Here is a 13,864-nt window from a genome sequence, read left to right as displayed (position 1 = left end):
CAGATGACTTAGTGTGATGTAGCCACACTCAAACCTAATCCGAGTATGAGTCTGGTAACACGTCATTTGGATTCCATTATGGGGCGGGTTTCAACCGATACAAAGGAAAAAATACCTCTGGACAGTCCTGCAACCAATCAGAGACATTTTGTTGTGAACATATTTAACTCTACGGTACTCAGATGACATCATCCCATAAAGTCCGCCCAAAAGATTCAGATCTTTGCTGGAGGGTAATCATAATAAATTTGTACATATGCAAATTTGCAAATTTTTTTGCCTATATTATTGTATTTTAATAATTTCATTATTTTATTTTTATTATTTTAATTTTAATTTTAAATATTGTATTTGTATTATTCTAATTTTAATTTTAATTTTATATATTTTATTTTTATTATTTTTATTTTAAATATTTTATTTTTATTATTCTAATTTTAATTTTAATTTTAATTTTTTTATTTAATTTTTTTTTTTTTACCGTTACACCAATTTTTCTTTTTTACTGGTCGCTTTCAAGAGTGTTTTTTTTGTTTGTTTTTTTAATCTGCAACTGAGCTACTGTGACCAAGCAATTTCTCTTGTGGATCAATAGAGTTTAATTAAGTCTAAGTCCAAGTTCCCACCAGAGAGACTCCAGACAAACTTTCCGCAGCAAACGTTTTGTGGGCGAGGGAGGTCGGGCTGGCTTCCAGGCTACAGACGACTTTAACTAAAAACGCAAACAAGTCTCTGAAGCTGGACTCAAACAGACCTGGAATTAGGATGTGATTTGTTCTTGGATAACTTATTCAAAGGATTTAAGGTTTGTCATTCGTCACAAGTTTCAAGTAAAGACTTTTAAGGTTAAGGTTTCACACAGAGGATCAGTCATGATGGACTCAGGTGTGTTTTCTTGCACCTGTAACCACAGACGTTGCATTTATTCTTTCTAGGGGAGTAAGTAGGGCAGGAAAGAAACTGGGATAAACATCCACAATATTAATTCCATGCACAAAAATATATTCTAAAACTCAATCTAGGACAAAATTAGAAACATTTTCTGTGAGAAAACACAGTGAAAACCAACTCGTGTTGCACAGTACAAAGACTGCAAACGTCCTTAATCTTTTATACTTGGACTCCCCCCAGGAAGGGATCATTCTGTCCGTCCTGCTGACCATGTACAGTAATCACATCAGCCTCTAGTTTAGTTTTGACCTTCCCTCTCTGTATTCTTATTCTAAAAACAACTCATCTAGTAAGCGACGGGGGTTGTACAGATTAGTCGACTAGTCAGTTTGTCGACTTCACGCTTTTAGCATCACGTCGACTAGTCACCGATCACGTGACAATGACAACATGGACGCCTCCTAGAAGACAGGTGAGGAGCCCAGTGGGTCGTTGCAGCGGTTCATCAAATGTATGGAAATACTTCACTAAAGATGAAGCCCATTCTACCATGACATGTCAGTCCTGAAATACAACTAAAATACTACTGCAATGCATCTGAAAAGGCTAACGCTAACGCTAGCAGAGGAACGGTTCAAAACGACTTCACCAAACGACCTGTGGTAACAGAGAGAAGGAGGCTGCACATTAGCAATTAGCTGCAGTACAAGAAGAAGGCTTCAGAGAAATACCTGGCTATGCTGTCCCATCTAACAACACGCTGTGGAGAGTTGGTGCTGAGGTGCTGCCTGTTTTTATACAGGCTATACATATCTGCAGCACACAGTATGTAGCACATGAGCTGTCTGTTCTCAGCATATGTATTCAAGTCAATAATGTAGATTTCATTGTTGTAAAGCAGGGGTGTCAAACTCATTTCAGTTCAGGGGCCACATACAGCCCAGTTTGATGTCAAGGGGGCCGGACCAATGACAATTTACATTTAGTGACAGGACATTTCTTAAGAAAAAGAAAAACTGCAGTTTCTGTATAGTTCTAGGTCTCAGTGTTGTTTTACATCCACAACTCTTACTAAATATATGTGAACCCTAGGAATAGCAGTTACTTTTATTGGAAAAATTGCATTTAATGTCTTCAGTGTTGTTTTTGCAATTCGCAAATTCATCCTGCGGGCCAGATTAGACCCTCTGGTGGGCCGGTTTTGGCCCCCGGGCTGTATGTTTGAGACGTATGTTGTAAAGCATTACTTTCTACTGTGTTTTTAAGTCCAAAAATACCTAAAAAGAAGAGATGACTATGGAGCAGTACACTACTGGTCAATGTACTGCATGTGAGAATGCAATTCAAATAGACTAAAATGTTTTAATCCATACAAATGTTTAATTCCAGTTTGCCACAAGCCATTCACAAACCAAATCCCTGCATTAAAGATTTATCTCATTTGCTCACGCATGCCACTGATGCATTATGGGAGAGGGTGAACACGGTTTAACGAACAGCGGTTGTAGCCTCACGGCAACAAACCTCACATTCAGGGACTCCTTTAATATTTGATGCATTCTCACATGAAACACAAAGTAAGTAGCATTAAGTGTTTACGGATCATTTTTAAAGCAAACAAAAACCTCGGAGCAGGGAATTGAAATGAGAGGAAGCACAAACGTACAAAAACACAAACGCACAAACACGTAGGTTTGTTTTATGGAATGTTTACACCCTGCTGCGCTTTGGTGTTACACTCAGCTCCATTACAAACAACAAGAGTGTCCCCGCCTACCCCCCAACCTTACATGTACATCCATCCTTCCCTGGGCTCGCTTCGCAACCTCAAGGGACGAGGATGAGAGAGGCTGGACCAGAAATAACCCTCACACCACAGCAACACTAACCACACGTTCTTTCTAGCTGCTGCGATGCTGATTTACTTGAGAACCTCATATTACAAAAAATTAAATAAAGGAAATTGATCTGAGTAGAGCTGAGGAGAGCGGCTTCATCTGAGAGGATGAAGAGAGGCACGAGCTTGAAGAGACTTTTTACGGGATGCCGCAAAACAAAAATAGATCGGTTGGGTTTGCAGGTGTTGAGCTTCCTCTTTGTAATTCATATTTATGGCTTCTCCCGGGCCAACGGAATAGGGCTCATTTACAATCCTTGGTAATTCAGTCCATCGACTCAGACCTAAACAATTAAAGGAGTCTTAAGGAACGCTCTGTTTTTTTTACCCCGTCCTTGTTGCCCCCTCTCCCGTCCTCTCCCTATTGATCTCCCACACAGCCAATGAGGGATGGTGGTCATGTCCACAGCACAGCAGCCACATGCGAGAGTTTACCCAGCGACAACGACACACACACACAGCGAGAAGCAGCCAGCAAGGCGAATCATTCATTCATTCAGCCAGTCAGTCAACAGCCACCACAACCAGCCAACTAGACGGTCTCAGTCTCAGTCTCAGTCTCAGTGAATACCTGGTGGTGGTAACTGCCCTCCCTTCGATATGAAGTCTAAACAGGGAGAGAGTCAGAGGGACAAGGTCAGGGAAGGGTTATTATAGAACAGGATAGAAAAGAATAGAACAGGAGTCAATGGGTTCCCAGGAGGAGTTTATTAGAAATGTGTCTGTGCATCATTTTAGACATTTGTTTTTTGACAACAGATCAGTTTGAAACATTTAAAGAAGAAGTGGAGCATGAAGGAGCAGCCATGTTGATCTGTTAGATGAAGAGCTGCAGGCGCAATGTTGGTTTAATGAACAAGTTACTACGCCATCATTTAGTTCATATCTTGCTTCAATATTCGAAGGCATGTCAGAATTGATGTGTTGGGTCAGAACAGTTACTCCTAAAGAAATGTGCTTGTCGGAAGTGGGATTCGAACCCCGCGTGAAGAAGCATCCATGTTGATCTGTTAGATGAAGAGCTGCGGACGTCTTGTTGGTTCAATGAACAAGTGTTACTCAATAGTATAACAATTTTCTGGGACATTATTGGCAAAAGTGAGCCATTTTGGGTTGTGATCAAAACTTGTCACCGTGTCACTGGTTTTCGTTCACGGAGGGAGGTGCATTATGGGTGAATTTTGAAGTAGTCCGTTGCAATGTTTGAAGCATTGAACAATTTTCCAGGACAGGCTCCTACCATTATTTAGTTCATATCTTGCTGCAATACTTGAAGGCATTCGTATGTCAGAATTGATGTATTACTATAGAGTCTTCATGGGAGGGGGATTTGGGGGTGACCTTGACTGTGGAGCAGTGGAAAGGAGCTTAAGAGGGGGTGCACACAGACTCAATCGCTGCCCGACATGGCCTCATCCAATTTAAGATATTGCATCGCCTTCACTTTTCCTGGATGTGGACCCGTTGTGTGACAGATGTGAGCTCTCACCAGGATCTCTGGAACACCCATTCTGGCTTTGTGTCATCGTTCTGTGTTTTGATTTCCTGTGTTTATGCTTTGAGCTTTGTTCATGTTTCATGTTTTTGAGTTTCCTGTTCTATTTTGTTAAGTTTTTCCTTCTTCCTGTCCTGTGATTTCTCACCTGTGTAATTGTCTGCCCCGCCCTGATTGTTTTCACCTGTGTCTCCTTTGCCCTTGTGTGTATATATAGTCCTGCCTGTCCCTTTGTCCTTTGTTGTGTCATACTGATTTTCCATGTCAGGTCTTGTTATAGAGTTACTGTTTCCATGCAAAGTTATGTCAAGTTGTAGTCTTGTCATGTTCAGGTGTTTCTTCTTGTTTTGAGTTTCGTTTTTGGATCTCCTACCTTATGCAGCGCTTTGTGTTTCCTTTTGTTTGATTAAATTAGTTTGTCCTACTCCTGCCTCATGGCCTAGTGTCCAGCATTTGGGTCCTACATCACTGAAAAACGTTAACACATAGCCCATCATAATGTGCTAGTCTTTTTCTTTTTCATTTAATATTAAAATAATAAAAAATAAATACATAAATGATGTATTGCTCCTGAAGAAAGATTCTTGTCAGAAGTGGGATTCAAACTTCCAAAGGAGACCGTGCCTTAGACCGCTCGTCCACCCTGACGTCTTTGATCGATCCAGTTTTTTCTCTCAAGCTTGAATGCTGAGAAGACGAAAGAGGAGCAGTCTGACAATGACGGAGGTTTGAAAGAATAAATGTTTCCTTATTTATTTTTTCTGTCATAAAAAGCTGTCAGTACTACTTTCACATCCCTGCCTGCCATCTCCATACGTGTCCCTCCCTTACTATTTCAAGCTGCAGACTCTCGAACACATGGCGCGCTGGAGTCTGGAGTCAAAATAAATTTTACAGCAAGCATAAAGAACGCCGTATCCTGCTGTCTGGGAGAGCCAAACCTACATTAAATCTGCATCCATTAAGGCTTATTCACATTTCTTTTCCCCCCGGTGAGGAACAAATTCCTGCATGTACACTTTTCTTTCTACCTGGAAACACGGCACTTTGTATTGTGTAAAAAAATAACACAGATGTTAGAACATTTAGATCGAAGTGTGAATACGCTGCTTTTCTTAGCTCATGTTTATATGCAGATAATGGTATTCTCTTCTGTATTATTATTAGAGCTAAAGCTGCTTTGTCGCCATGGATTCCTCCTACGGGGATCAGTAAAGGTACTTTAGTGTTCTGTATAAACATTTCTTCTTCTTTAAAGTCTATAAAACCTAAGTTCTTGTTGAAGTGATGTCTTTATGCTCCCAGATGTCAGCAGTTACAACAAAGACGTGCACCACGGACAAATGTTCCTAATAGAAACTTTACAACTGAAGAAGCCATTTAGATAAACATGGCTCTTTAAGAAAATTCAAACAGGCCTTTGAAAATTGAAAATTTAACTCCTGGTTACCGTACCTAAAAGCTCCCAACAGTTTCAGGCATTTTCAGTTTTGTTTCTACTTGGAATGACTGCACACGCTAATACTTATTGTACACAGATTGCATGTAAGTTTTATTGTGTAAGAAATAAAACAGGCGCTTGTTGCACTTGTGCATTTAGATCTAAGTATGAATACGACGCTTTTCTTAGCACGTGTATATATGCAGATAACGGTATTGTCTTCTGTATTTTTGTTATTCTAAAGCAGCTTTTTCACCATGGATTTCTACTACGGGGAATCAGTAAAGGTACTTTTACTCCTATCTTAGCTTCTCTTAAAGTGTTTTGTATAAACAGGTTTGCTTCTTTAAAGTCTATAAAAGCTAAATTCTTGTTGAAGTGGTGTCTTTATGCACCCAGATGTCAGCAGTCACTCTAGTGAGCACTGTCTGTAAAGAGTCTCTGTTTTCCAAGTCATGGTATATTAAAAAAACTAAACTAAAACGGAGCTGTGCACCACGGACAAATGTTCCTAATAAAAGCTTTAGGAACAAGCTGTTGTTGTTTTGTTTTAAGCTTTGTTTTTAGATATTCAATAGAAGACTCAGTGGGTAACCAACCAGCATCATCCTGGTTATCATACCTAAAGGTTCCCAACAGTTTCAGGCTGATTTAGACTTTTGGCGTCGGTCTGTAAAATCCAGTTTAAGATCATGGTCTTGTGAACAAAGCTGAGCCGCAAATCGAGAGCCTGTCCAGAACAAACCGGGCTGACTGGCTCGTCGCTTGTTTACCACTCCAGCGACGTTGGTGGCGGTGGCGGCGGCGGCGGCACGGGCAGCTGTTTCTCTGGCCTCGTGTTCGGCACGGCGTCCAGGAGAACCATCTGACCCCATCAAACCAGCCGGTGGCAATCTATCGCAAGCAGGCTCATTTGAAGTGATTGATTTTTATTCAACGACAGTAACGAGCTGTTGCTGTGAAAGGGCCAGCATTACCCCGAGGTTCACTTCCAGTACAATGAGTCGTGCCCATTTCCTTTCAGTAAATTGGTCTTTGCAGCACGCGTGATTAGCAGCGACCACGGGCTATTGAGCAGCGAGGAAAAAAAAAAAAAAAACATAAACGAGTGAGATGGGATTCATTTTTTTCCCCTGACCTGAAGGAAGAACAGTTTTCTGTTCGATGTGTCACTCACAACACGGTTATGTAATCTTGTTGAAGTCTCACAGCAGATTGTGGGATTTGTGAAGGTGAAGCAGTAATATGCTTACTAGAAACTGTGAGGCTGAGATGTAGTAGAAGAAGAATAATAAGAAGAAGAAAAGAAGACGGAGAAAAAACACAAGGTGGGGAGGAACATAGAGGGCAATAAACTGAGGAGGGAGAAAGGTTATAAAAGTTTGACTGTCTCACCTTGGAGCGTGTTTTAAAGGTCCTGAAGGCGCCGGTTTTGAACATGACCCTGTTCCTCTTGCAGAGGATGAAGGCCACCATCCCGATCACCACCATCAACAAGAAGAGAGGCGTCAGAACGGCCATGATCCACAGGTTGCTGGGCGGCGTCTTCACCACAGCTACGCACAAAAAGAACATTCAGCCATTCCTGTACAGATGAGTCACTAACTGAGACTACACAGAGTGGATGAACAATGCTGGTTGTTGCATGTCAACATAAAAATAGTTGGGTCATTTCCAAAATACGCTTATTCGCAGTTTTTATTTATTTTTTTTGTATTAAGTAAAATGGAAATACGGAACATGTTAACTAAAGAGCCTATCGTGTAGGATGGACGAGTACAGGACGAGTAGTAATTGAATACATCGATTAAGCATTGATTTGCATGGAATACTGTACGTGGGTGACCTATGAAACTAAACCACACAGATCTCCATTAACATTGCTCTCTACACCGATCAGGCATAACATTATGACCACCTTCCTAATATTGTGTACGTCTCCCTTGTGGTTACTCATCAGAGAATGGACATGGGCCTTCTGAGGGTGTCCTGTGGTGTCTGGCAACACAATGTTAGTGTTAGTGGGGGCCTTTGGGTCCTATGGATTGAGGAGAGGGGTCTCTGATACTTGACCAGTTTGGGATCTAGTGAATTTGGAGGCCAGGCCAACACCTTGTGCTGTTCTTCATGTTTTTTTTTTAGTTGTTCCTAAAGTGTTTTTGTGTGTGTGTCTGTGTCAGGCTGCATCCTGCTGGGGATGGCTGCTGCCATCAAGGAGTGTCATTGCTATGGGGTGGGGGTGCCTGGTCTGGTCTAGGTGGGTGCTACATGTCTAAGTAACATCCACACCAATGAATGCCAGGTCCAGAAGTTTCCCAGCAGAACACTGAATCACAAGATGATCAATGTTATTTACTTCTCCTGTCAGTGGTTTTAATGTTGTGGCTGATCGGTGTAAGTGGATGTAAGCATCATTTAGCCATTCGCCACCATTTGGATTTCATCACATGGGAGGAGTCTCAACTGATACAGAAAAATGAGAGCCATTTTGTTGTAAACTAATTCTACTCCACAGCGCTCAGATGTCGTGTATGACTATCGTTACTCTTCTGTCCATCACCACATAAAGCCCCGCCCCCCAAATGATCTGATTGGCCAGACAGATTTTTGCTGGAACATAATCAGTTCCCAACAGAGAGACTCCAGACCAGCTATCTATCTTAAAAAAATGTGGGCGGGTTAAGTTATCTTTGCTACCTAACAGTAGAATGTTTCCTGATCAGGTATAGACTAAATAAATCTTTTGCGAGTATTTTTAAAGTTTGAATTGGTTTCTTCATCCCTAGATTTCATGTTAAAGTATTTTATTATGAGAAACAGTTTGAATAAAAGTCAAAAGTAAAGTAAGTGGTTATTATTTAACAGTAACCAAATGATTAACCAACTAACAAATCAGTGACTTAATGATAAATAAATGATCAGTTGTTGCAGCCATATTTACAATCAGACTTTCCCCCTGTTTTCAGTTTAAGTAAGCCGAGCTCAGCGTCTCCTGTAGCTGTAGCTTCATGTTATTATTTCATTGAGCGTCTTGTCAGAGAACAGCTTGCCAAAGGGATGTATTTTCATTATAAGGATTAACGCAGCCGGTTTCCACAGAGCCCATAAAGTCAAACTAAATGAATTTTTACAAGAACGCTTCGTTCAATTCCCGTCAGGAGGGAGCTCTGTGAGGGACACTGATGGCTGGCGGTTTCTCTCCAGTTTCTTAATTACAGATTCTGGAAAAAAAATGCGAAGCGGGTAAAAAGGTAAGAGGAACACTTTGTCCTCTCCACCAGCGACAGTACAAGCATCCTGCAGCACGGGGGAATATTCACTGAAAGACTCATGACAAGAAAAGTAAATAAGAAATCAAAACTGCAATCTCCTGAACATAACACCAGGCATCAGAACAGAAACACTATCTTTGATTTTAAATTTGTGGATCTGGGTTCTAGAGCTTTATTACATGCACAGGATAATGTAAATGTATGCAAATTTATGGAAAACCCAAATGCTACAGAATGTCGCGGTGAGCCAAGGCTGCTATGCTTCGGCGGATAAACTCTGAGGAGCAGTTAAAGGAGGGTTGTTTTTAGCCGTGTGGCTGCTGGCTGAGAAGTGTGCTCTGTTTACAACATCTATGTACATGCATGTACTAATTACCAAAAGAAAATCTATGTAAATATGTAAAGAAAACCCTCACAGCTCCTGTTTAATGCTAATTACTTCTAAATCCGCCTTCTTCACGGCAGGTGGATTTAATAATATTAATGATGTCTATATTACATATCCCATATTCCATTTAGTCTTCTAATGAGCCATGACTGCAAACCACTATGCATGCTTCATTAACACACCTGTGCTTTTCTCTGTCAAAATGTATGTCGTGCAAAGTGATAATTATTAAATTATTCACAAATTTAAAAAAACATTTGCACATAACCAAGAGTTGTTTGTGAAATGTGACAGAGAGTCAGATTGCAAGGGTGACCCCACATCTTTGCAAAGGTAAATATAAGTCCGAAACCAGCAGCCAGGTAGCTTAGCTTAGCTTAGCTTTAAATTATTAAGATCAAAGTAATAATGCAGCTTAAACTGAGAAACTATCTACTGCTGATGATAGGATTGTACCTGTATCCTAGGCTGGAGCTGAACCAGCTGCCACTGGGCAAGAGCATAGACAGTATAAAGATGGACGGCGGAACTGCTCCATTAAAGTGAAGCCTAAGCAAGTAGAGCTCCCCCTGGTGGCTGGCTGCAGTATAGGTCATAAGCTCCACCCCTTCCGTCAAATTCTTTTTTTAAGGATGGTTTCTGTCATTTTAGGTAGTTAATATAATGTTGATGAATGTTCACGTGTCAATGTTTTGGATAAGTTTCGTTTTAGTTATTTGACGCTATAGAAACAGGATGTGACATAATGGCGACTACCAGCTGCCATACCAACTGCTCCGAAAATGATCCTGTGGGACCGTGAGAGTTGTAAAAATTAAATTAATTACAAGTACTGTGTATAATCCAACATTTTAGCTGGTGGAGGTAGAGCAGAGCGTAGCATTAATTAAACAAAAACGTGAGTGAGTCTGGTGGAAATGTGGGCGGGGCATCGATATCGCGGCTCTGCATCAGTTTGACCAATGCAAGGAAGTGTAGACGCATTGTCCATATTTATGTACAGTCTATGGGTGAGAGGTGCCAGTTTATCACAGGGCTAACACAGGGCCTGTTCAGACGTTGTATTAAGATCTGATCACGTGAAAGACATGTGAACGCCCCCCATGACGCATGACAAACAACAATTAAGATTCACATGCACAGATACAGACTATTTAGGATCACTAATTATCCTAGCATGCTGCGTCTTTGTGGTGTGGGAGGAAGCCGGAGCACATGGAGAAAACCCAGAACGCTCCTTGCTGTGAGGACGTACTGCCCCCTTATACTTACACTTATAAGTTTTCCTTTTCTGTCTCCTTGTCTGTGTCTTTTTATCCTAAGTGCTGTCATCTGATTCTAAATTAACATATCTGTGGTTTTGGAAGGCGACATTATTTTGTTTGTTAAATTTGCTCATAACCCCCCTAACATGATTCTGTATGGATGCCGACGCTTGTGTAAATACAACTGCGTCTCTTGTGCGTGACTCGCTTGCATAATTTATGACAGTGTCACATAACACTGGCGCAGTGAGATAACGAGCTTACGTTCAGCCTGCACTTGCACAAAGTAGCCCAGCGTCAGAGCCATGGTCTGGGAGTCCAGACTGCTGAGGGTCTTAGCAGCCGTGGTGCCGGTGATGGGCGCTCCGTTCAGCTGGGCGTAGTAGGTCATCTCCGCCGGGTTCTTGGGCCCAGGAAGGCGACGCATGCTCACCATCTGGGAGGGAAGACACAGTACAGGAGCGTCAGCGCATGAGAAGTTTTATCCCAGTTTACTTTAAATACAGAGACTATCAGCAGAATACAAAATCCACGTTTTAATACAAAATCCTTTATCTCCTCACACCGGGAGATTAAAAAACCCTGCGACACACTACAATCAAAACTCTGAATCGGCTCGGCTGCTGCTTTGATCGCGCCGAGCGTTCGCAGCGAGATAACTGCACTAGGGGGAAGACACTCGAGGACGACTGAGTCACTTGGAATCTCAATTTCCTTTCATCATACATCAAGCACACAAACACATCACAGGGTTTAATCAAGTCTGGTAATTTGATTTTGTCATAAAAAAAAAATTAAAAAAAGGAGGGATGTGTGTTATTTAATGGCTGGATGGTTTCGTCACCGACTGCACCTCATCCTTCCGCCCTCCCTCCCACCTGCCTCCCCCCCCCCCCCCCCCCCCCCCGCTCTTCCTCCTCCACTTTGCAGCCGTAAAACCAGTCATGTGAGAGAACCATAAAACCTAGAGGGTGTGTAAGGCGTAAAGCCCAAGAGGAGTCAAACGCTGTCTTAATGTGTTCGGTATAGAACACAGGGCAGGGAGGTGACGTATATATAACGTACACACAAGCCTTTCTACTTCAGTGAGCGTTTTGAACTCTAGTAAACTCATCTTGTGGGGTGAGACAGGAGCAGCAGTACAAGAATCTGGTGGACAACTGCGTCTCATGGTGCGGAGCGAACCACCTTCTGATCAATGCAGCTAAAACAAAGGAGATGGTAGTAGATTTCTGGAGGTCCAGGCCTCACCTGCAGCCTGTATCCATCAAAGGGGAGTGTGTAGAGGTGGTTCAGACCTATAAGTATCTGGATCACAAACTGGACTGGTTGGCTGACACAGACTCAGTATACAAAAGAGGTCAGAGCTGTCTCTATTTCCTCAGGAGGCTAAGGTGGTTTAGTGCAGGAAGCTGCTGGACATTTTCTACCAGACTATCGTTGCCAGTGTGGCTCCTCTACGTTGTGGTGTCCTGGGGAGGCAGCACTAAGAAGGAGGATTCATTGGCGTGGATGTTACTTAGACATGTAGCACCCAGCTAGACCAGACCAGCCCCCCCCATAGCAATGACACTCAGCCATCCCCAGCAGGATGCTGCCTGACACAGGCACACACAAAAACACTTTAGGAACAACTAAAAAAAAAAACATGAAGAACAGCACAAGGTGTTGACCTGGCCTCCAAATTCACTAGATCCCAAACTGATCAAGTAGCAACAGAGGCCCCTCCCCTCAAAGGCCCCCCCACTAACAACATCCTGTTGCCAGACACCACAGGACACCCTCAGAAGGCAGATGAGTCACCACAAGGGAGACCTACACAATATTAGGAAGGTGGTCATAATGTTATGACTGATCGGTGGTATCCCCACAGTCTCCAAACTGTGTGTATGTAAAAATGGCAAATAAAGTTCTTGAATCTTGAATCTGTTCATTTTCTGACAGCTAAAGTGCAGCAACAGTTTTCAGCTGACAGTGACAGCGGCGCTGTCCATGGTGCTAAATCTGGAGCTGTGCGAGGTAATGCTGATAATTCAGAACTGGTAACTTTGCTGTTTCCAGTTATAACAGAGTCCTGCCAACGAGGTTAGAGGGACGGAGCTGACAGTAGGTTACCGTCAGCTCGCAGTTTTCCTTGGACGTCCTGCCACTAAATATTACACTTTGATGAGCCCCTTAAACTGGCTGCCAGTCAGCATCTCAAATGTCTGAACGGACTGTCACAACATCTGATGATTCAATCACAGTCATGACCTCAAATCTGTGTTCAAATATATATATATATATTCCTATATATATGTAAACTGTATAGTAGTGGTTTTGCACGCATTTGCACCAACCTGTACGGTGTACCCCCCCACGGTGGTGGCCCGCCGGGCCCGTGCCGTCCGAGAGCCCTGCCTGCCGGCCACCAGGAAGAGCTCAGCCAGCCGCTGCTCCATGAGATTGGCAAAGCTCTGGTAGTTGTCCTCCAGAGAGGAGCTGTCCACATCCTGGATCACTGTAAGGCGAGACAAGCAGGAGGACAGGGGTTGTCGGGGGGGGGGGGGTTTAGGAGAGAAAAGAGGAGTTCAATCAGAGACAAAAGAGGACGGGATGATAGGGGATGAATGTTTAATGTATATAGAAACAGAGAGAGAGGGGGAAGTATGTGTGAAGTGAGATCATTTGAGGACAGTGTTGAGACAGGAGCTGATAATAGAGAGGGACTGGATGATCGTCCTGTACATACACACTGCAGCACACACACACACACACACAGGTGTAAGCATCAATCTTTCTCCTGAGTGCATCTCTTACTAGAGGCCATAAGTGAGATGGAGCAGTGGACAGGCTTCAGGCTTCACACTCACTCACTCACACACTCTTCGGCATCATTCACACCCGGCCGTGATTTGATGTGAAGCGATCTCTCCCTTCGCCCCGGCCGGCCAGGAAGCTGTGAATTATACATCAATAGGTTTTTCCCAGGAACAGAGCAGCTAAAGACACTCTGAGCAGAGAAGGGAGGGAGAGAGGGAGAGAGGGAGGGAGGGAGGGAGGGAGAGAGAGAGGGAGGGAGGGAGGGAGGGAGGGAGGGAGGGAAATGTAGAGAGCCAATACTATTCTGCTGAATTGCACAACAGCGTGCACCAGACATTTAACTAACTGCTGCTTTGTCCAATCGATGCAGCTCTTGATTACCGCTGATCACCCAGCGGTACTTCTGTCTGTGT

General features: G+C 42.9%; 1 protein-coding gene across 1 annotated transcript in view; it reads right to left on the bottom strand.

The window, feature by feature from the left end:
* The window catches only part of kiaa1549la (KIAA1549-like a), a gene marked incomplete at its 3' end in the record, with an annotated part of 128,153 nt that overhangs the window by 40,078 nt on the left and 74,211 nt on the right, over positions 1-13,864 (bottom strand). The window contains exons 9-12 of the mRNA XM_084555773.1: positions 12,989-13,149; positions 10,914-11,085; positions 7,120-7,280; positions 3,360-3,395 (exon numbers count right to left, since the gene is read on the bottom strand). Of these exons, the coding sequence (XP_084411899.1) occupies positions 3,360-3,395; positions 7,120-7,280; positions 10,914-11,085; positions 12,989-13,149 (530 nt within the window). The remainder of the gene's footprint in view (positions 1-3,359; positions 3,396-7,119; positions 7,281-10,913; positions 11,086-12,988; positions 13,150-13,864) is intronic.

This window comes from Chelon labrosus (genome assembly GCF_963514085.1).
Source record: "Chelon labrosus genome assembly, chromosome: 11".
Taxonomy (NCBI): Eukaryota; Metazoa; Chordata; class Actinopteri; order Mugiliformes; family Mugilidae; genus Chelon; species Chelon labrosus.
The sequence above is the reverse complement of the archived record's forward strand: the minus strand, read 5'-3'. Positions and strand labels throughout refer to the sequence as shown.